At 35.7% G+C, this 25033-nt stretch overlaps 1 protein-coding gene across 1 annotated transcript in view; it reads left to right on the forward strand.

Moving 5' to 3' along the window:
* The window catches only part of TUBGCP3 (tubulin gamma complex component 3), a 71584-nt gene that overhangs the window by 29238 nt on the left and 17313 nt on the right, over positions 1 to 25033 (forward strand). Inside the window, exons 7-15 of the mRNA XM_026708377.2 lie at positions 4090 to 4208; positions 4787 to 4912; positions 6114 to 6182; positions 7041 to 7173; positions 9911 to 10077; positions 15479 to 15589; positions 16233 to 16341; positions 18513 to 18702; positions 23286 to 23421. Of these exons, the coding sequence (XP_026564162.1) occupies positions 4090 to 4208; positions 4787 to 4912; positions 6114 to 6182; positions 7041 to 7173; positions 9911 to 10077; positions 15479 to 15589; positions 16233 to 16341; positions 18513 to 18702; positions 23286 to 23421 (1160 nt within the window). The remainder of the gene's footprint in view (positions 1 to 4089; positions 4209 to 4786; positions 4913 to 6113; positions 6183 to 7040; positions 7174 to 9910; positions 10078 to 15478; positions 15590 to 16232; positions 16342 to 18512; positions 18703 to 23285; positions 23422 to 25033) is intronic.

A 25033-nucleotide genomic window follows, 5' to 3' on the forward strand; every position in this document is an offset into this window, starting at 1 on the left:
ATAATAAAACATGCATAACCTCCTATATTGATCTTAATCTTCAATGACAAATACTTCCCAGGACAAAAAGTTACAGGAAAAAAAATAGAATATTTGAGGTTGTGGAAAAACTATGTTGGGAAATTACATTCCAATCCAGAACTATTTTGAAAGACGATGAAAAAACTGCCTTAGACAAATGAATGTGGGTATAGAATTCTGATTTATTCTATTAACAATAAAAGGAGCCAAATTGATACAGCTTTACTCATCCCCAGCTAGGGAGCAGGGCTGTAGTCTAAAGAAGAAAGACTTTAAAAGGACTTTAAGAGATAGTTTCTTGCAGAAGACTGTCTGAAGTAATATATAATCAGCCCCTCACTCTATCCCACTTGACTTTTTACAGCATTATAAGCCTGCTTTGGATTTAAATTAAAGAAAAAACAAGAACTATAAGTTATTACAATGACATAATTATATTTGAAAGTACAGGTAGTCCTTAACCTATGACTAATGGAGACTGCCCATTTTGGTCGCAAGTGGTAATGGACACTAAGCAAGATGGCCTCACTTAATGACCGCATTCCCTGTTTCCTTTGATGTGGAGCCCAGAATGGGGGAGGTCGGGTGGGAGAAGTCTTGGGAGGCATAGTGCAGGCCCAGGTCCACCTGCCAGGGGAATATTCTTTCCCTTTGATCTGTTTCTCACCCATTGGGTCCCCAAAACACTTGGGCTTATTTTAACCCCCAACTGGGTCCCCACAGGTCTTTTCTCCCACACTGGATTCCAGTAGGCTTGTGCCTCCTTCCAACTCCCCCATCCCCCCGTCACCCATCGCACAGTTAGTTTTTAAAGAGCTCTGGAGGTTTCCTCTGGTGTGCAGAGCCCTTTAGGGAAGCAAAATGGGGCAGTTTGTCCCTTGGCTACATGGCGTCCTCCCAGAAATGGCTGCCATTTTGGTGCAACCACAAGGAATTGTGGACACTTTGAGAATGGCAGCTACATCTGTGAAGCAGCCAAGTGGCCCAGGGATGAATGGCCTACTCTCTGTCCACGAAATAAGGTCTGGAGATTTTCAAAAGGTAAGTGTGTGATGGATAATGGGTGGTTGGGAAGCAGGCCCAATGCTGAATGCAGTAACAGAGCTGGAGGGACTGCTGTAGCCTCCCTGCAGTCAGTCACAAGAGCAAATGATTTCAGCAACTGTAACTTTGAAACAATCATAAGTACCTTTGGGGGGAGGCGTCTATGACTTCAAATGGCATCTAAGCGACCAGTTGTTAAGGGAAGATTACCTTTTGTGATATAAACAGTACATTGTTCTTTGGGAGCATAAGCCATTTATGATGTACATTTCAAAGCTCATCAACTATGTTTCAAGCAGACATGCAGCTGTAATTTTGTACAGCCAAGGAAGCCTTGTATTTGAATTCTGGGAAATAGCTTGTCATAGTAACATTTTGAGGAGCAGATTGGGATAAAGCAAGAAACTATACTAATCCAGGAAAAGTCACCATTCCCCTGAGAGTTGTATAGGACCAAGGTATAGATTCTATAGAAGAATAGCTAAATTTGCTAGTATATATACCTATCAGCAGGGAAGGAATACTTGCAGAATATCAACAAAATGACACAGACACAATAAGGTTGTTTCTAAAATAGAAACAACTCTTCATAATCGCCACTTTCAAGACTAGCTAGGAAAGGGCTTATATTATTCTTAATCTCTCTCCTCCTCCCCCAAAAGATTCTTTCATTGTTTGAAAACCTATATTTATAATTCTCAGTAAAATAGTGATTCTCCCTCCTAAGGATATCATTTGATGATGTCATTAATTAGCTTTCTCTTAATCTTGCCTCCTTCTAGTCTTTGTATGTTTCTTAAAGAATTGAGTGGGTAAAGTACACACCCTTCTCAGGAGTTGTGTTAAAGGTTAACATCCTAAGCTTTGTGTGTGCTTGCATCATTTAAAATGTGGTTGTAATAAATTGCTTATGTTAAAGTATGAAGTGCCTATTTCATGACTCAATTTATAATTTTAGAAATGGAGCCAACAACTATGTACTATCCAGCAGTTGGATTTTGCTAGGTATAAAATAAGGTTGAATTTATTCCAATTAATTGCAAAGGATTATGGCATAGGTCCAGGTTACTTGAGGGACTGTGTCATTCAAATGGGATTGGCCCGCCCCATGGACCAGAGTATTCCGGCTGCCTTCTCTGCCATCCCTCCTGCCCTTTGGAACATCTTGTCCTCTGGAGTAACAACTAGCAGTCAGCACGGGTTTGTTAGAAACAGATCATGCCAAACTAATCTTATTTCATTCTTCAACACAGTGACTAAATTAGTAGACCAGCAAAATACTGTGGACATAATATATTTAGATTTCAGCAAGTCATTCGATAAAGTAGACCACAACCTATTTCTTAGTAAGCTAGAAAAAAGTGGAATAGATAGTACCACCAGTAGATGGATTCGCAACTGGCTGGCAAACCATACTCAACGAGTAGTCCTTAATGGGTCTAAGTCTACATGGAGGGAAGTAAGCAGTGGGGTGCCACAAGGTTCCGTTTTAGGCCCAGTACTCTTCAATATCTTCATTAACGACTTAGATGAGGGATTTGCAGATGATACCAAATTTGCAGATGATACTAAGCTGGCAGGAATAGCTAACACCCAAGAAGGTAGGCTCAAAATCCAGATGGATCTTGACAGACTAGAACACTGGGCCATATCTAATAAAATGAAATTCGATATAGAGAAAAGTAAAGTCCTACACTTAGGCAAGAAAAACCAAAAGTACACATATAGACTGGGTGAAACCAGGCTCAATAGCAGGAATTGTGAGAGGGATCTTGGAGACTTAGTGGACAACCAGCTAAATATGAGCAAGCAGTGTGCAGCAGCCTCCAAAAAAGCTAATGCAATCCTGTTGTATTTACAGAGGGATGCAGTCAAGATCAAGGGAAGTACTAATACCACTCTATAAAGCCTTAGTAAGACTAAGGCTTTATAGAGTACTGTAGAGTACTAGAGTACTGTATCCAGTTTTGGTCACCACATTATAAAAAAGATGTTGAGACTCTGGAAATAGTACAGAGAAGAGCAACCAGGATGATTAGAGGACTGGGGGCTAAAACATACAACGAACGGTTGCAGGAACTGGGCTTGGCTACTCTAGTAAAGAGAAGGACCAGGGGAGACATGATAGCGGTCTTCTAATATTTGAGGGGCTGCCACAGGGAGGAGGGTGTCAAGCTATTTTCTAATGCTCCTATAGGCCAAACAAGGAATAATGGATGGAAACTGAACAAGGAGAGATTTAACCTGGAAACAAGGAGAAACTTTCTGACAGTGAGAACAATCAACCAATGGAACAGCTTGCCCTTGGAAGTTGTGGGAGTGCCATCAGTTGTGACTTTCAAGAAGAGATTGGACTGCCATTTGTCAGAAATGGTGTAGGGTCTCCTGCTTGGGCATGGATGACCATTCCTACTAGATTTATACTATGTCAGTAAAAAAAAAAAGCCCATTCTAGCTTGCAAATACAATAAAAGAAACAGATACAATCTGCCATTATTTTTGTAACTGTTTCTGAAACCATTCATATTCCCAGTTAAAGAATATTTATAAAGACAACGGATGGATTTTATGAATAGTATGATTACTAAGTATGTTGTGGGGAAAATTACAAGTCTTAGTGTTGTTTAATTTTTAAATCTATGCTGTAGATATTTGGAATTTGAAACATTCAGTAATAATCTAGATTTTTTAAAAAGAATATGATGATTTATTGAGCACAGAATTTCCAGAATGAAATGTGAGATGGATGGATGAAGAAAGAAGTGATGGGAATATTTAAAAAACACCAGAATCTTAGTATTTCCTGAGTTTAATTTATTTTGTAATAGATACATGTTCATGTATATTAGAATTTAGTATTTTTACAATTTAATATATATCAAAGATTATTAAAATAGTGATAGCACCACATTCAAACTGAAATTAGTCTGTGGATGCTAACATACTGTTTTGTTATGAAAGAAAAATGAACAAATACATTTAAACAAATCTTTGAACTGTCTTGATCTCTTTTTGTTTTTACAGGATCTATTGAAATAACCGAGGCATACCTTGTGAGAGACATTTTATATGTTTTCCAGGGAATAGATGGCAAAATCATTAAGATGTTTAATTCAGAAAACTGTTACAAAGTAGATGCAAAGGTACTGTGTTAACTTATTAGACATAGTGTAGAAGGGGAAGATCAAACTTGAATATGCCTGTGTGCATAGATTGTAATGCATTATTCATTTAACCTTTTTTTAAAGCATTCTCGATAATCTTACATTGTTGATATCCAAGGTGGTTAATAATAAAACAAAAAGACCACAAAACAATAGTTAAATATCAGACATGCATTAAATATACAGATATTTTTAAAAGAGCAACAAAATTCAATCTCAGAAGTAATATTATCTGACCTTGGAATAAAAATCTGGCATCCAAATATAGAGGCAAAGATAGAAATGGCCTTTTTTAAACTTGCTCTCCGCCAAATTTTTACAGTTGGCTGACCTTGTGGAAAGGTTTCTGATAATCAATCTTAGTTACATATAGGTTTATACAGGAGCAAGTTCTTAAAGTAATCTGCCCTATTGCAAGCCATTGTGATTATAATACGATGGGGTAGATTAAAACAGAAAAACCCAGATACTGGTATGTAGATTGAGTAGTCTATACTGTGCTTGGTGACATAAGTTTTGCAGTTTGTTTACTTAGAATTTGTACCTTAATCCTTTAGGCAAATCTTTGTAAATCTCTCAGAGACACCACAAGCCGGCTTGCTGAATTAGGATGGCTGCATAATAAAATAAGAAAATATACCGACCAGAGAAGCATGGACCGTGCATTTGGACTGGTGGGTCAGGTATGTGAAAAAATGAGAATTCTTTGATGATTTCTGCTGAGAGACAACCAGCCCTCCTGCTGGCTACTTACTTATAAAATAAAAACTGTCAACTAGAAGAATCCAGGGGAGCAGGAGGAGTCTAGGATGGTTTGTTTGGATACATGGTCCCTCATGAATATCTCCCTGATATTCTCAGAGAGGAAACCAAAGATACTGAATTGGCACATCCCTTCAGCACACAGATAGTAGTGGTGAAGTATCCGAGGATTGAACTGTGGCATTTCTGATATCGAGTTTAGCAATCAAGCAATCAACCCAGTATCCACAGTCCCTGAATGTATTCAGTGAATCATTACACTGCTTGATGAAGACTATTGCATATAAACATTCTGTTATTCAGTTACTACATTACAGATTGTACTCCATTCAATGGATTTGAAGTGGTTTGTTTTATTTTTTTAACATATTTGTGGCTACTGCAATCAAAAACTACTCACATAAAAATGCACTTTTTTAAAAAAATCATCAATTTAATATCATTGTTATAACCAAACTATTGAAAGTTTTCATTCAACAGCATCATATGGGCCCTTACATCACAATATTTCTACACAGTTGCTTGGTCATAGTCAAATTTTCTACCACTATCAGAGCCATTCCTAATATAACGGTCATGATGTTGATTCTGATGAACCTGATAATGGACATGGCAACATTGTCACATTGCCTCATTCATTGTTAAATCATAGATGATGACAGATTTATTGCAAACAGATCTGCAACACGCAATCAGCACTTTTAAGCAACAGCAATCTAGCAACCTCTTCTTTAGGATGAGGTTGGTAAGTAAGAAGCTAGTCCCAAATTGGAGGTCACTTTTCCATTAGAATGGCCTACCTAACACTCCCAACATATGTTGCACAAACCCAACCCAACCAATGCAATTATCAACCCTAACCTTGAGGACAGTTAATTTCTTCCATCCTAACTGAAAAGATCACCTAGGCTGGTTATTGTACTCCTTCTGTCCAGGTTACATTGAAGGTCATTTAGAATTGAACGGTGTCATTTTCTTCGACATACAGGTGTGAAATCTGACAGAAAGAGATCAAGGTACTTTACTTCCTCCAATGAATTTTGAATCAACAGAATATAATCCTTCATACTGCCCTAATATAATTGAAGTATAATAATTGTTTTGATTCTTTTTGTCTTTTAGAGTTTTTGTGCTGCCTTAAACCAAGAACTTAAAGAATACTACAGATTATTGTCTGTTTTACACTCACAGGTAAATAAAGTCCACACAATTTGACAATTGTGCATCTGTATTTCAGGAATGGGTTGTTACATGTTAAGAGGAATTGAGACTTCGGTTCCTGGCAACTATAGCCAGAGTTGTAGTACAATAATCTCTGGAGAGCTATAACCTCTATTATAGATTCATAAATAGTTGTTAAACTGTGTTGCCTAAGAATGACAAGAAAACAAAATATCATAATTCTGCTAATTTCCCACTATCCATTTTCTGTTGTATCACATATTGGTCACTTTGTTGTGTATGGTCACTTCTGTTAGAATATTATTTCTGAGCTATTAAACTAATAATTGCACTTTATACTCTTTCTTGCATTTATAGAACATGAAATGTATACAGAATTAAATGTTGCTATTATTACAGAAACATTGTTGAACAACTATTTTATAGCAAATCATTATAACATTTGGGGTTTAAAACTTTATTTCTCATTATCTATAATTTCCCGTATATGTGCTTTCTGATTTATTTAATAAGCACAGGTTTTCTTTTATATATTTTCACAAATGCCAGTTCGGATTATTCTCTAATGTGTTATTCCAAGCATGTTTTTATACACACACATACATTTTCCACATAAACCTCCAGTCAGAAAGTGAACAATCAAGTAAAATATATAAATGCATGTGTCATTAATTTCAATGAGATTAAAAACTGAGATTAAAATAAAACGAGATTTTCATTCTTGATCGAGGAAGGTTTGAAGAAATAATTTTATCTTACTAACAGAGATTAAGTCCCATTTAAATTCAGTGCAATGTATTTCAGAGTTGGTATGCGTAGAATGTTGGTATAAAACTTCTTTTTGATCTCTTGATTATTATTTTTCAGTTGCAGGTAGAAGATGATCAAGGTGTCAACTTGGGGGTTGAAAGCAGTTTAACCCTTCGCCGTCTGCTAGTCTGGACGTATGATCCTAAAATAAGATTGAAAACTCTTGCAGCTCTAGTTGATCACTGTCATGGTAATACAATACTTCCAATTGCGTATAAAATAAAAATGAATGTTAAAATAATACCGATACCCCACAAGCTCCCAGTTAGATGAATTGTCAGAACTATAGTATTACATATATATACATTTTGGGATAAGCAACATTGTGTGGAAGGAGAAAGGGAATAAGGAATAATAATCAAAATGAAATAATAAAGGGAAATAGAGAAAAAATTATTTTATACTATCATCATTCACTTATACTTTCCCTTTTCTTCAGTGATCATTCCTTCCCAAGAACCCACTCTTGACACTTCCCAAAAGCAGTCTGATCCAGACAGTTACATACTGAACTTCTTACCTCCCTTGTACAGAAACAAACTCAGAAAACTGATGGCAAAAAAGACCTAGTGGTCCACCAAGTTTGCCCTTTGAAATTTTTAAATTTTTAATTTTTTGTTGGACGATAGACATCTGTTTATCCAAATCCTGTTTAAACTCAGTTACTGATGATTGACCTACTGCCTTGACAGGAAGCTGGTTCCAAACTTCCATTACACTTTCTGGGAAATAATACTTTCTAACATTACTTTTGAATTTCCCCTGTCAGTTTGAAGTTATGTCTCTGTTTTCTTGATTTTTGCTTAATATTCAAAATACAGCTTCTAGAACCTTATTCACGCTCTTAATGTATTTAAAGGTTTCAATAATGTCCCCCTTTCCCTTCTCCACTGAGCCAAAGGGAGAATCCAGGATGGGTAGTCTCTAGTTTCCTAGCTCTGCAGACTGTGTGGAAAAACTGAGGACACACCCTCTGGTAACGGTCCCCAGTTCTTCACTCGGTCTCAGCGTGTTCAGATCACCCTTTAAGGGTCTGAATAGTTAGGATTGTAGAAGAATATTTACCCCCTGGATTAAGCTTTTTGTCTTAGAGAGGCATAGATCAGGTTTGACAGCTAGCCAGCTTGCCAGTTTAGCACTTTCAGTTTTTGGCGCCTTTTTTTCTGGTTTGTGTTTTTTTGCTTATTATTTAATTTTTAAACTTTCCTTGCTGGTGGACCTATTTCTTTTCCCCTTTCCGGTTGGAATTTGGGTGGAGGTGACCCTGAGAGCCCGTGTGGCCCCGGCTGGAGGTGGGAGGCGGCGTCTTATTTAACTCGTCTTCTCCCGATCCACTTTCCCTTGACTTGAGCTAGCCGCATCTGCTGCTAAACGCCCCCTTTTTGGGCGGCAGCAGCCATTTCTGACAACCATTACACCTTCTCTCTTTTACTGTTTCCAGTGAAACAATAATTGGCCATGTGCTGTCCAGTCAGTTTAGAGTTAATGGGAATTGGATAGTTTGTTAGGAATTGGGAGCTGTTCCCTTAAGGAAATGCATCATGGTAAATGTAGTTAAGGTATCCTGGAAAATGTAGTTCATGTCATGTGGCCACATCTGTAACCCTGATTGGTCACTGAATTGACCCTTGATGGGTTGGGGGAGGTTTCTTCACTCTTGCCTGAACTCAGCCTTGTGCTAGCATCTCTACTACTATGGGATGAAATATGGGGTAGAAAGATTACTCTCATTTTACACTGTGATTTAAACTATGCAAAGAATTTGATGTTAGATGCATCTCGACATAACTGAGTTACCTTGAGGATACCTAATATAATGCAATAAAAGAAACTTTGAATGGAAGAATTTGTAGAGTTATTCTATCTGTCTTTATATTCAGCAAGTGAATCAAAAGACAGAATAGGCCACATGAAAAACTTCTGCTAGAAACTCCAATTACTGGAGATGAGGAATACCTGGTATTGATGACTCTCGTCCCCGCTAGGTTGAGAAACCAAGAAATTACTCCAGAGGAAGGCTTAAGCTATGTTTATTGCAACTGGCAAAAATAACAAAATCTTGCAAATCTAATTGTATTGTGTCTCCTCCCTTTCTTATACTCCATTGAACCAGGGAGGCCTCTGCCTGAACCACTTCCAAATGTTAGCTTGTTTCAGCTCCTTTTGCTTTAATAAACTTCTTTGTGCTTCTGTCAAGGCATCTTTCTTAATTGTTCAATGATTGAGGTACAGAGATACCTGGATTGTCTCCAAGATTCACCTTCCCCTGGATTGTAGGAGATTCCAGAAGGTGACAGGGAGAATTCTGAAAATTCAGTTGTCCTATCATCTTTGGTTGAAGAGGAATGCTCTGCTATGAAAATTGAGGGTGTCTGTGCTCATGCCTTCCACTCTCAATATGAGTGGGATATTCTTCTTTTTCCTGTTGCTCCGGATATTCTTGTACATGGAATGAAAGGGTGTGGATGATGGAGAGAATAACTGTGTGGAAAGTACATCGGGAATTGGAATTTCCCAGGAATAATTCTGTCAATATTTGTGTGAGTTATATAGGGATCGGGGTGGGGGGAAGCAGGCTGGATTTATAATGCAGAGGGTTTAAGAAGGAAATTTGCCCTCATCCTTGCAGAGGGCAATCAATTGCTTAAATGGCTTCAGGAAACATTCTTGCCTGGTTGTGCTGCATTGGGTGCCTTTTGCCAAGTTCCAAGCAGCTACATAAGAAGCTAATAGCACCAGGAAGTAAAGGTAGAGAAACGGTGGCTTCATTCTCTAGCCTATGGTGTCAGTTCAGAATTTCATTCCTAGCTATTTGCTTAGGAATGCCTTAGTACAGAAGTATTGAAGGTATCCCATATCATAATGCGTTATTCTAGTAATCTAGTAGATTCTCCATCAATCAAACTTTATACACTCTATTTTTCCAGGAAGAAAAGGAGGTGAACTTGCATCAGCTGTTCATGCCTACAGTAAAACAGGTGATCCCTACATGAAATCCTTGGTGCAACATATTCTTGGCCTTGTATCACATCCTATCCTGAATTTTCTTTATCGTTGGATTTATGATGGAGAATTGGAAGACACATACCATGAAGTGAGTTATATAAATTAAGTTATTTTTAAATAACTAAATATTATTTAATAATAAATTTAATATTCAACTTATGTTAGTAAATTGTTAGTAAAATTTAAAAATGAGCTTAATATTTAATTTAATTAATAACTTAATTTTTAAATAACTCAATATGCACTGCATTACATCTTTTAACATTTTGAATCCCCAGGGACCTATTTACAGGGCCGTTTTGTAGATTTCAACTCGGCATTTAATACCATCATTCCAGAAATTCGTCACTCTAAACTGATTCAGTTAGCTCTGCCTCTCCATACTTGTAGGTGGATTATTAACTTTTTGACGGATAGGAAGCAACAGGTGAAGCTAGAGAACATCACATCTAATACCCTAGCAATTAGCATAGGCACCTCTCGGCTGCGTGCTCTCTGCATTGCTGTTCTCTTTCTTATACTCATGGCTGCATCTTTAGGGATCCTTCTGTTAAAGTACTAAAGTTTGCAGATGATACAACAGTCACTGGTATCATTCGAGACAGTGTGGGGTCTGCATATAGACGAGGGATTGAACAACTGGCTGTGTGGTGCAGCCGGAACAATCAGGAGCTGAACATGGTTAAAACTGTAGAGATAAGAGTGAATTTTAGGAGAAGTCCTTCTATTCTATCACCTCTTACTATATTAGACAGCACAATAACAGTAGTAGAGTCCTTCAAATTTTGGGGTTCTATAATCTCCCAGGATTTGAAAATGGACATCTAACATTAGAACCATCATTAAAAAGGCACAATGAAAAATGTTCTTCCTGCACCAATCCAGGAAATTCAGACTGCCCCAGGAGCTGTTGATACAGTTCTACAGAGGAATTACTGAATATCATTTGTATTTCTATAACTGTCTGGTTTGGTACAGCAAACGAACAGGACAGGTACAGATTCCAATGGATAGTTAGTTAGAAAAATACAATTGCAACCAGCCTGCCTCCCAAAGAAGACCTGCATATTGCACAGTTCAGAAGGAAGGCTGAGAAAATAACTACAGACCTCTCACATCCTGAGATAAACTGTTTCAACTACTCCGCTCCAGATGCCGCTATAGGGCATTGCATGCCAAAATAGCTAGACACAGAGACAGTTTTTCCCTCATGACAACACTTTGCTGAACACCTAATTCTTACAATCCTTTCTTATGTCTAAATATATTTATCTATGTTGTATGGCTCTAGTATTATTATTATTATCCTAATTATCTTATTTATTACCCCCTCTTATTGGTATTATGATTATTACTACTCTGTTGCTTTGCAAGCACACTGAGAGCTTCTGCACTGGAAACAAATTCTTTGTGTTTCTAATTATACTTAGTCACATAAAGCTGTTCTGTTCTGTACTGTTCTGAAGGTCCAATGTCTATATCCCATAAACCAACCAATAAATTATTTTTAAATTAGTCCTGCATGGTTTGGCTGTAAAAAAACATGCATATCTTTGTATTAGGGTAAAATGACCAGGATCCAAGGAACCATGCCCCATAGTTGTCAGAGATCTAAGATGAATATGCAATAGTTGATTTTTTTTAAAAAAAAAATCTAACATTTCTTAATGTTTGTTGAAATAGATTGTAAATTGTAAATTTAATAACTTCTCAAATTTTTAAAAGCAGCCATGTTGGCTGAGAAATTTTCTCAGTTAATGTCAAAATATATGGAGGATGTCCATTAACAGTCAGCATTTAATTTTAATTTGGTTATGTACTAGGATAAGTGTACAACATCCATTAAAAACTTGGAACTTTAATTAGTAAAATAAAGTTCCATGTGACATAGAAATCTTACGAGTGAAAACCCCATGAACATTCTACTATAGCAAATATGAATATCCTGGTGAATATGACCCTTACAAAAAGCCTGTCATATAGTGTTTTTGGGAAGAAAAGAGGGACCTCATTACACGGGGGCAAATGAAAAGGTGGGTTTTCCTCTAGGACTTTGATTGCTTTTGTAAACAGGCTCTTAATTTCCTCAGCAGAAAATCACCCTTGTTATCTGTTGGTTGGAAGGCCTTGGCATATATTCATCACTTAGATTGTACTATGATTTCTCATTTCTCCTGCAATTTTTTTTGTGCCAGATATAATAACATAACTCAAAGAACCTTGAATGGGTAAACTGAATCAATAAAATAATTATATTGCAATTATGTTCTGACCTTGGTTTCCTTCACCCTTTTCAAGATCTTTTTTTCCCCATAGGATTATTATAAAATGCTCTTCTTGCTTTTTGTATTTTTTAAATATAAAAATAGTGTTTTCTAAATACACTAATTGCATATTACTTTGCCCTGGTTATAAAATGAACGTTTTCATGGATTTGAAAGATGATTTAATTGTCTGAGGGATTTAAAAATATATTTTTTCATGAATACTTCAATTATGGTTTCATGCCTGTTGTAGAGCAGAGTAGCTATAGTAAATTCTACAAAATGGTCCTTTAAAACATATACTTTCCTAAATGAGTAAGTATATCTGTTGGGTATACATATTTATGAGTTACTACTATGTTCCATTGCAAATGTGTATATGGGATGGTGGTTGATTGTTATGTTTTGGGGTCTGTTTCCCCTCGCCCCTTTTCACATATTCATATTAGTTCCTTTTTTGCTTGTACTTCTTTGTATAGCACATACCGAGTATGTGGTTTATAGACAGATGCCTTAATCTTGTCTACTCATAAATAAATTTAAAAAATTGAAAATAGGATGTCTTTACAAGTTCTTATTGTTTCTTCTTACATAAAAACAGAGTAATCTACTTTCAGACAAGGTCTGGTTCATGGGATTAGGATGTATGCATATAAATAGCCAAAACATCCAACTCAGAAATTGCAATCCGCTCATAATGAAGATAATAATCAAAGACATACAACTAAAGTGTTTGCATTAGAATGGATATAATGAGATTTATTACATTGTATATAGAAGTTCCAATATTGTTTAAATGTGCCTACTTCCATTGTTGTGTAAACAATCTTATCTTTTTCTTCCATTTCATTGGGAACCAAATGGATTTAAAATAGCCTTATAAATAACATGTACCAATGCTAATACTTTAATAATGCTAATATTAAAACTATATGCATATATAGGTTTGTGTGTACTTATTTTGAGGAGCTAATAAACAAAGATCCTCCCCTTCATTTTGTGTAATATATTAGTAGGGGCAATGTAAGGTTAGGATCCCTGATTACCACAGCAAAGAGAATGAGGGAATGAGCAAAGCAAGGAAATATAATTGAGATATAAGATGAATATGCAGGCAAATGAAAGGGGCAGTTTGGCCTGGAGGAAAGGAGGTATTTAGCAAGGCAAGTGACCAAATCAGGATTGAAATAAATTACTTTGCTTAAACCAGACATGGTGATAAACAGGCAGTGATAGGTACTAATTTACATTTGTCTTAATACCTGAATTTTGTGTGCTTTCCTTTGATGAGGTGTCCAGCCATAATTGTAGAGAACCAACAGAGAAATGTGTAAATTTATTGATAATTTTTGAGAATGTCACTCTTTGAGTTATTTGTAAAAACAATAAAGGCAGGATATAAATAAATAAAGTAAAAAAAATATTCATCTATTTCTAACTCTTCACAATTGTTGAAGACTCTTGATGGCTCATATCAATAAAATAAACATGCCAAAATAAAAATACCTTAGGAATAAATGTCTGAAAGCAATACATGGTGTTAGACCTCAGAAACCCTCTGGAGAAGCTCTGTTTTTCAGAAGGGAAATAATGTTCAAACTGATAGGAGGTCATTCCTGACGCCCAGTCTCCTCAAGATACTGCAGAGTTTATTTACTGCATTTAGCTAGAAAAAGAAAGAACAAAGTTCATCCTATGGGAAGGAAGAGGTCAAGGTGTTGGTACTGTATCTGTTAAGGGATACATTTCAGAATTAAGTTCTAATGCATATATTACTTACAATACTGGTGTCAGGTTCCAAGTAATGCAACATTATAAAATGAACTCTGAGGCATTTCAGTTCTTCAAAGAATTATTTTATTTGTACACCTTCTCGGCATTAACTAGTGGAAAACCAGTACAGAAAGTTTCCCGGCTTTCCACATCACTATAACTAGAATTCTCTAAATTTTCGAAAAGAATATGTCACGTTGTCCAACCAGGATGTGAAGAGGATTCCTGGCAACTTCGCTCCTCCTTCCTCTGGCCAGGCAACCATTGGAACGCGGCTGATTCATCATCCAGCTATGTTGTTTTGACTGGAACTCCATCCATCTCAGCTTTCCCAAGTGTGTCAACCTGAATTCATATGAATAACCCAGCTACAAACCAATCCACCACCTAACCGAATTCAGGCTAGGCAACTGGGATGTTAATACTAATAGCAAATTGTATTTGAACCCTTCCTGAGTATTACATGTTCTGTCAAAATTGTTGTAGATTTCTTTGACATTCATGATTAATATATTTTAATTCACTTTATATTATATTGGTCTATTGAATTTTTCTACCGTGAGATCAGAAAAGCTGAGGGCTATGGGCTCTGGGATAGACACTTTTTGGATCTATATACTGTGGGATAGACACTTTGGATCTATATACTTTAATCTCAAAATATTGCACTCATTTGGATTCTTCTGTTTTGTTTCCAACATTGGGGAAATAGATAATAAATGAGTGGATTGCTCTTATTTTTAAATTATTTAACAGATGATCTAATGTGCATTAGGAACCTATGGCTACAAGCAAAAGGGAAGGAGGAGGACAAAAATTTTCTGCACCATGGTTTAGTTTTCTCTAGATGTATTTCTTAAATAGATGGACGTATTTTCTTTTTTTGAAAAGATAAAAATTCTCTAGGTTATACTTAATTGATTTTGTGCCCTATAAAGCTCAAAATTAACTAGATTCTGAACGAACTGTGATGAGCTATGATGACACGATTCTTTTCTTCTTAATGTTTTAGGCTAACACAAAAGCTAAAAACTTAAAATTTTGTGCAGCATGTATTCATATCTCTTTGCTGTGAATTGATGGTCTTTTAAAAATGAATTTTTTAAAATGAGTTTATAGTAAGCTACCATGAGAAAATATGAGAAAAATTCATTTTACAAGACAGCACATAAGTGTATGCATCTGTCTGTCTGTCTGTCTTATCTAGCTAGCTATGCCTTACTTTTTTTGCCAAGAGGTTATGCCTAAGCAGCAAAGGTATTATTCTGATAAAAATATAAATTATGATACATTGAATAGAGAGCTAGATTAAATGAATTCTAAGGTACCTTCTAGTTGTTATCTGTCTATAGTACATATGTGATAGTTTTTACATATATAAAATATATGTGATGATATCTGTAATGATATGTGTATCATATTTAGGCTTATTATAAAACTATTTATCCACAGTTCTTTGTAGCTTCAGATCCAACAGTGAAAACAGATCGGTTGTGGCATGACAAATATACGTTGAGAAAATCAATGATTCCTTCTTTCATTACAATGGAACACTCCAGAAAGGTATGAAAAAATAAACCTGGTAGAAAATTCTGATCACTTTAAAATTGACTGTTACATACATATACATACAGATGCACATAATATGGAAGCATACCTTATAAAAATTGATATTCTATAAAGCAGTGATTCTTAAATTGGGGATAATTTAGCATGATCTGTGCATAAGAGGCAATTTATAGTTGCTTTTTTGTGAGAGTCCAGTTTGGAATTGCTACTGCCAAGCCACTTGTGTGAAATAACCACTGGTGGGGAGTAATGACATTATTTGGGACTTGGGCCATGGGGTAGTTAGGTCAAAGAACCACTGCTGTAGAGACTTTTTTTTTCAGACTAGACTCCAAAATTGGGAACATAGAACTTTTTTTTTTAACAATAAATGGCGAAAATATTCTACTAAGCTTGGCATCCAAAGTGGTAAACTCATCATTAAACCGAGGTGAATGCCCCTCTTTATTTGCTAAGTCTGCTTATAGTATAGAATTGGAAGATATCATTGAAGCTGGAGTAAATTATGTACATTTATTGTTGTTAGCTTTTTGTATCCTTTATTTTAATAAGTAAAGATTACTCCCTGGAAAATGTTTTGAAAGGGAAATGTTCTGCTCTTTAAAAACTTCAGAAATAATGTCCTTTTTGTGTTTAGGTTCTCCTAATAGGAAAATCCATAAACTTCTTACATCAGGTTTGTCATGACCAAAGTCCATCATCAAAGATGATAGCTGTGCCTAGATCCGCAGAATCTCCAAAAGATGGTATGGAATTAGAATAAAATTACTTTACCAGTTTATAATAGGTTGTTTGTTAACTTTTGCCATAGAGAAGTTTGTCTTAAGGTTACATAGAAATTCAGCACGTGCTATGTTTTTTACTTCAGTATTTTGCAGTTTATCATTATCTGATCATAATATGGTGTAAAAAGTTCAAGAGCAAAAGTTTTCTGGCTTGTATGGCACCATAAAGTCTTTCTTTAGGAGATGCAGAAACATCTGAACAGTGGGCTGTGTGGTTCTAAATATATAGTGCGCTTTCATATATAATGTGGTTAAGTATAATGATGCTGCTAGGTCATTGTTTTTTGTTGCAGAAGTTTAAATAACAAAAGCCATAATCTTGTTGAGCATTTTAGCTTATATGCAAAATGGCTTCAAATCATTAGTCTGTTAAATATGATTTTAATTATGTGTTTGATTAAAGAAATCAGGTTAGTTCGTGCCTTGAATCAAAACAGGACAGTCAAGTTTGGAAAGCTGATTTTAACTGGAAAAGTGGCTTTTATATTTTAAAAAAATATATTTTATTGTATTTATTTTATTTAAACAATTGAATTGATCTAAAGGTACATATTTTGGAAAGCTAATTTGAAGATATGATCAAATTCATAGCCTTGAATTTCTGATTGAAAACTTCACATAATTGTAATTATTTTTCCAGTTACAATTTCAAATGTATTATTATTTGAACATTTATATATAAGAAACTGTTTCTTTTGATTTACTTCCAAAAAGATTCTTCAATGTGAAGGAGCACAAGTGTACAGCTCTTTAAAGCAGTTGCATTTTTTTCCTTCAGATCACTCAGAAACTGCCACTGCATATTCATTTATTTGTGCAGTTTGGGGAATTGAACTCTCAAAGCACCATACTATATTAATTTACATCTTATCGTATTCATGTCAGAAGCACCAAAGTGTTTCCAGGTTGACAGGATTAGCCGGTAGCATCACCGTGGCCCCGGGGAAAACCCAGTTGGGGGCTCCTTTAATAACTCTCATAACCTTCTTAAAACTGATTAGAACTGTAGTTTAGTTCAGTCATTGCAATAAAATGATGAACTCGTGTATTCTTCTTAAGCATCTATTTTGTCTGTTAGTTTTAATGGTGAGCCCGTGGTCTGGGATTTCAGGTCCTTCTTAAGTTCCTGTAACATTTTTGTAGGTAAAGGGAATTTTCATTAAAGCTTTACACATTGGTCAGTGTGATAGGCTAGCCTGGGTGTAACCTGGACATGAAAAACAAGGCAAATTCTATTTCGTGTAGGTAAGACCACAGCACCATGGTGCCTTAAGTTAATAAAAAGCTAACTAGCTGCCATTTCCATCCTTTGCATCATATACCATAGGGCCATGATGGCAAACCTATGGCACGCATGCTGGAAATGTCATGCAGAGCCATCTCTGCAGGCACGCAAGCCAGCGCCCCAGTTCAGTTCCACTGCGCATGCGCGTGCACCTCCCTCCCGCCAACTGATTTTCAGGTATCTGCCATTTATGCGTGAAGGCAGGCTGCATGTGGGAGATGCGTGCGCATGTGCGGAGGGGTGGCGGGAAGCACAGGGAGGGTTCCGTGTGCATATGCAAAGGGGTGGAGGGAGCATGGGCGGGGTCACATGCATTGCTTTATGGGTGCAGGCACACATGTATGCTCTCATGCACGTGCACATGCACTTTCAGGACCCAATGACAAAAAGATTAGCCATTACTGCTGTAGGGTCAAGGAAAAGCCCCAAACTCTGCATATAGACTTTTAATGATGAAGCAAATCTAGCAGTGCCAATTGCTCGTGCCCATCTAAGTCACCCACATTTCTACATTTCTGGAATAGATTTCTTTTCAACTTTTTAACTTTCACCTGTCCTTCCAGAGAATTTCCAGTGATTAGCTTAGGCTACATGGTTTGGTACTAAAAAAAATAGAGAGAACATGCTTAACACACTCAAAATGTCAATTTCCCCGATACCTCTAGAAAATTCACTATAATTCCATTAAACAAGCAAGTATATAATATTCTATTCACCATCAGATGGTTTAGTTTACCTGGAAACAATTCATTTTTATAGAATTCAAGTCAAATAATTACATGTAGTGCAAGAGTTGATAAATTGTGCTTTTTTGCAATCTTGGTAACTTCTTGTTTTTCTGTAACAGCTGCTGAAATGTTCACAGATTTGGAAAATGCATTTCAGGGAAAAATAGATGCTGCATATTTTGAGACTAGCAAATACTTACTAGATGTGCTCAATAAGAAGTACAATTTACTGGAGCATATGCAAGCCATGAGACGTTACTTGCTCCTTGGTCAAGGAGATTTTATCAGACATTTAATGGACTTGTTAAAGTAAGTAAATGCAGATTTTGGATGACTCTGTTAAAAATTGTCATTTGTCACCTTAAAATTTAATACAGGTATGATGCTTTTATGAGATAATTCTACTTCACTGGATGTACTGAATAGTGTTTTGTAGATGATTATCATTTTCCTTATTAAAACAGGAGAGCAACTGGTCAATATAGGAATGTTCTGCACAAAAATCTTGACTGAAACTCTTGTATAAAATTTTTTAAGTTTGACTCAGGTTTGAGCTTCTTCGGTGACAGACCGAAACTGCATATTTGCGCGGTTTCGATCCGTGCTCACCGCTGGAGCGCCCCAAGCTGGCTGGTTTCGGGGCTAAGCCACCCCATAGAGGTGGTGGAGAAGGGGGAGACTGCCTGCAGTGTTGAGGAGAGCTGCATCTCTCCTCCCCAGCTGGCCATTACTCCCTTTCCTGAAGGGGGTTGTAGCGGTGGTCAGAAATGGCCACCACAAAGAACTCGACCGGAAAAGAATTTGCAGGAGGAAGATAAGAAAAGAAAATTTTGGTTGACTGGGTCAAACAGCAAAAGCAACAAATAAGGTACCCTGGAATTCAAACTATTAAAAAAAAACAATAACATTGTTCCCTAAGAAGATTTCTAAGCTGTGAAGGAGAGAGAAAAGAGAAAGGATTTGATTTTTTTTTCTCCTCTTCCTATACTGACAGCTAAGCGACTTAAGCAAGAAATTGGAAAAAAATTCACTTTGACATTAATAGGCATTTAATGCTGAAAATAAGAAGTCAAAGGGATAATAAAGATTTCTGGATAATTAAAAGCTTTGGAAAACAGGAAAGGAGAGAAAAAGAATAAAAGGGCAGGATCTGGAAGGGAGGAGACTGCCTGGAATTAAAAAGAACTTACAGCAAAATCTCAACAAGACTTCCAAAAGATACATCTTAACTGAAACATCGCAACAAAATAGTAAAACCCCAGGAAGAGAAAGTGAAAAGAGAAATAAGAAGAAACAGCTTGGGACTATTTGTATTACTTGGTGATCTCTGGATTCTTGGTTATTGCATTTGAATGACTAAAATCAATCGGGTGGTTGTTTAAAACTGTTTAAAATGGCTCCACTTTTAAAAGAACTGAAAATGGAACTTAAAAAGTACAAAGAAGATGCACAAGAAGGGAGAGGTTAAATGCCTGCAGAACAAGAAGATTGGGACAAAGAAGAAGCCATATTTAATGAACAAGTAATCTTAGGTGGGGGGAAAAAAAGGAAAGCGGGGAAAGAGAATGGAAAGTTTAAGACTGGGAAAAACAACCCCAAAAAAGAATAGAGTGAAAAATAAATATAAAATCAGAAAGCAACAGAAGAGAGAAATGCAGAAGAGAGAATTAGAAGTAGAGAGACAAGGGGATAAAAAGGGGAGGGAGAAGAAGAGAGGGAAGAAAGAAAGGAAAAGAAGTTATAAAGAACAGAAACAAAATATAGAGAAACGGCCTATTTAGAGATAATGAGTGAGGGAAAAAGGGATCCTGCAAAGGTACATAAGATAGTATTGTTATATTAGAAATAGAAATAATTTCAGAAAATATGAAATAATGTATGATTAAAATGTTTGATAAAATAGTTATCATAACTTAGTGGATTGCTTGTCAATAAATAAATGTAATAAAAAGTATATTTAATGATTTATAAAACATATGTGAAGAGAAATAAGGGAAAAATTAATTATGGAGATTATATGTGTCTTTAAGGAAGTATGATACTTAATTGAAAAGAAATGTTAAAGATGTTAAGATTTAATGATTATTAATGATAGAACTGAATTGGAATGGAATGAGGGTTTATAATTACATATATTTATAATCCTTTTTTTAAAAAGAATATAGTGTGTATTATAAGAATGTACCAAGCAGAATTCGATTGGAAATTATGTATTATGTATTATATAGAAGGTCATAGCCTTAAGGTATATATTGAAGTTTAAATAAGAGTTGAATGGATATAATTAAAAGATATAAAAGTGTCATACTCCAATTAGTAACTACAGGAGAAAATTTGTTTTATGAGAAAAGATAATATGAAATTGAAACGGAACAGACAAAAGTATAAATATAATGATTTGAATTGAGATGAGATAATCAAAGTAAAATTGAGAAAATTAAAAGAGGGGGAAAAACTATATAGAAAATGTAGAATAGTATAAGATATGGAAAAGAACACAAAAATGAGCATGAAATTGAGTTTGTGTCTGTATAAAGAAGTTCCAACCGGGACTATGCTATTTTCAAAAAAGATGTTTTACTTGTATTTGGTGTGTGTGAAAACCCAAATAAAACTTTATTAAAAAAAAAAAGTTTATTTATATGTATGATAAGCCCATATATAAAGTGTCACAAAAGTGCAGCTTTATGCCTTTGAAGCTGAAAACCAAGAGCTCCACTAAGACATTTGAGAGACTGTGTGTCTTAGCGTGTGCATACACATTAATTTTCTTTTTCCCCTTATTTTTGTTTAGTTAAAAATGCAAAGAAAGAAATGTATCTGTGAAGCCAAATATTAAAATTTTGTTATAATATATCTCTTGGTCTTTTATTACTTTATTATCATATTCAGTGATATATCACTTTACTTTAGAATTAACACTATTTTTTCAAGTTTCTATTGGATAACATTTGGTTCTTTTAAATTTTCCCAAATTTTAAAAAGCTGATTTCTTGTACCTGTTCTTTTAAAGTTTTTGAAAGTTCTTCATGTGATATTAACCATGCGTTAAACTTACTTTCAAGTGAGTGTACATAGGATTACAGCCTGATGGTACAAAACTATCTGTGTACACTCAGAATTACATTTCTTTTAGTTAAATGGCTACATTTACTGCATAGTAAATATTCATAAGATTGCTTTATTAATTTAAAATATATTCCTCATTCTCTGTGTTCAAAGCTTTACTTAAATTTACATTCTACCTTTTCACTAAGATAACTTCAGACATGACTAGATTTTATATATACATTATAAAAAAGAGAATGGATTGCACTATTTGACTTAATTATGCAACTGTCATTAATAGTGTCAATCAAATCTTTTAAAATTCTGCTCCTGTCCCTACATTAATTTTAATTGATTCTCTTGTTCTTCTTGTTTTGTTTTCCAGCATCTTACATCGTAAATTTGAGAATAAGAATTGCCATGATATTAAATTTATATTGTATCTTCTAGTTATTTATTGCCTCACAGCATGCAGGCTACCAAATAAATCCTGAAGATATAAAACTTTAAATTCTGCACTCTGGATTTTACTATTTGGAAGCTGCCATCACTGAATAATATTTTGACAAAGAGAAAATAAAGACTACCTTTTGATGAATATATCATGATATATTTATTTAAATGTCTATTCAAATCCCAAGCTTTTAAAACTCTTGGATCCTGTACTTTTAAATTCAGCACCCCACCTACTTCCCTTCGTGTCAATATTTTTAAAAGCATCTTGGATTTTCTTCTACAATAGCATTTCAACAGTATAATGGCAGACTTCCTACATGTTAAATTTCTTTTCCTTCAATAATGCCAATTTTTCATTACAAAGGGTTCCATTTGCTTGCCAGACATCAAAGAGGCATCTATTTGTCCAAGAACTGAATTGATGTAACATCTCTACACTCAAGTGCAGCAGGGAATGATAATGAGACAGAAAATTGGCATAACATTTTGGTGTGTCAAACATTGGAGAGTTGTGAATTAATGGAAATAAATACTTTTTGACATATAATTTTTAATTTGCTATTTCAGATTCTGGGAAAATAAGCTTTGGTTCTAAGTATTCTTTAATGCAAAAAGCACAACTGCATAGTCTTTGTCACTAAATTTAAAATGAAGCATCTAAAACACTTTTTGGAATACAAAAATGATGTTTTCTTATCAATTTTTACAATATATAGGACAACTATCTTTTATTATAAAAGACAATTTCCCCAATCTGTAGATATTGTAGCTGTTTGGAAACAGTCTTCGTTAGCCATTTTATGTCACTGCCTCTCCCTTGCCTCACAGGGTATGCTTGTTTAAAAAGAGGAAAATAGGAAAATCCTTTAAAAATAGGAGCAGAAGGAAAGAATAACATCAGATTATATCTAAACTAAAAAGATTTTATATTAAAGGAAAGATTGTGTTGCATTGCTACTAAGTTAATTCAGATATGAACCTGAGGTTTGAAAACAGGCAGTTTCTGTATGAGTTCAGTTGAATATGAATGGAAGAAACTGCTGTGCTAAATTTCTTCACTGACTTATGGATCTTGGTCCTGGATCTGAACTGAAATAGGAATGACTGGTAGATTAGAATTGTTGCTGTTGTTGACATTTGAATCTCAAGTATTTGCAATTAGAAAAAATAATGGGATATAGAAAACTTGAAAATGTGAATGTTCTTTTGTGCAGTTTGCCAAATTCTGATATAAGCATCACCCCAGTATTGTGGTTTTCTTTTTTTTTTAAAGAATTCACTAAGAGAATCTGTTTACTGATTGTAAAACTATTGCATCTGCAGCTGGATGAAAATGGGCTATAGTAACGATGATGTATCTGTCTTTTATTTATATTATTTAAAAATAGGCCAGAACTTGCGAGACCAGCTACAACATTATATCAGCATAATCTAACAGGAATCCTTGAAACAGCTGTCAGGGCAACTAATGCACAGTTTGATAATCCTGAGATCCTCAAACGCTTGGATGTTAGACTTTTGGAGGTATTTTTGAACCATTTTAGTATCTCATAATAACATTAGATTTGATTTGTCAAAAGTAAGAAAAATATGTTTTGAGGTCAGCAGTATCCAAAGTACTATCATCTTTCTGGATTTTCAGATTTTCTTGACCTTACACTAATTGTTCTTTCATTGAAAAATGAATTCTAATAATCATACAGTTATAGATATTACAGAACGGTATGCTGGATAAGAAAAATATAAGGCTACAGTCCAAATTAAACATACTCATAATGTATATGGGCTTACTGTGTGATGTATTATGGCCTAAATTATAGTTCTGCTGAATTTATTCTGATACAGTTTTGTTAAGGTGCAGATTGATTTTTGGTACTTTTAATTTCATTACTATTCTTCTCTTTACTTATCTGAACAAAAAATGTCACAATTGTATTTCCTTTATTCTGTGCGTTGACAAACACACAGCATAATCTTCTAGCCTAAAACTAACAGTTTAGGTCAGTGGTTCCCAAACTTTTTCGGTCCACTGCCCCCTTGGTGCTACAAACTCAACCTCGGTGCCCCCCACCCAGGGGTGGGATTCAAATTTCTGTGGGTGTGGCCTAATTTGAGGGTGTGGTTTGCTGGTCACATGACTGGGTGGGCATGGCTTGCTGGTCATGTGACTGAGTGGGCGTGGCTTGGTGACTGGCAAACCAAATAAGTGGTCCTCACTTAATGACCGGTTGTTTAGCAATTGTTCTAATTTATGACTGGCCTCCCCAGAGCTACTTGACCAGTTTTTGGAGTTTTGACAGCTTTAGATCAGGGGTCTAAATCCCACTCCTGCCTGTGTGTGTGAGAGAGAGGGAGAGAGAGAGGTTGGATCCGATCTCTCTCTCTCTCTCTCTCTCTCCCACCAACTCCAGAAAGCAACCGTCAGTCCACATTCATATTAGTGGTCTCCGGGATTTAAAATTATGAGTTTGGTGGTCCCTGAGGTCCAAAAGTTTGGCGACCCCTGATCCAAAGGGATAAGCCTGAGAGAGGGAAAGAGAGAGAGAAAATAAAGAGAAAAGGGAAAGAAAGAAAAAGGGACAAAGAAAAGGGGGGGGGAATGGAAGGAAGGGACAGAAAGAAAAAGAAAGAAGGAGGGAGGGAGGAGAAGGATAATGAGATATCTATTCTAGTCCAATCACCTGCTCCAGCAGGGTTAGAAGGGAGTGTGTGTGTGTGTGTGTGTTCTCGTAATTTACCAGTACATTTTGGTTTTGCCTTCTTCAGAATTGGCACTGTAATACATTGGGGAAAAGTAATTTTTAGGGTGGAGATCTGGTCCAATGGATCCTGTTTAAAGCCTCAACAAAATGTGAGAGCTTCCTGATAGTCTTGACCATGTTTTGTCCACAAAACCTTTAATAGAAGCCAGAGAGGTTTCAATGTGCTGGCAAAGATGTTTCAATGTGGAAAAGGGCCTCAGTCTAAACTAGGCCTCATTCAATCTGATGCATCAGGTCTCTCTCTTTCTCTCTCCCTCCGTCCCTCCCTCCTTCCCTCTCAGACTAGTTTTGCTCTACTTTCCCAATGTGTCTGCGGGGCCGGAGCTTCGAACATGGATGGATGGATAGAGGGATGGGTGGATGGATAGAGAGTG

This window comes from Pseudonaja textilis, chromosome 8, assembly GCF_049901715.1.
Source record: "Pseudonaja textilis isolate UNSWEBS1 chromosome 8, rPseTex1.2, whole genome shotgun sequence".
Taxonomy (NCBI): domain Eukaryota; kingdom Metazoa; phylum Chordata; class Lepidosauria; order Squamata; family Elapidae; genus Pseudonaja; species Pseudonaja textilis.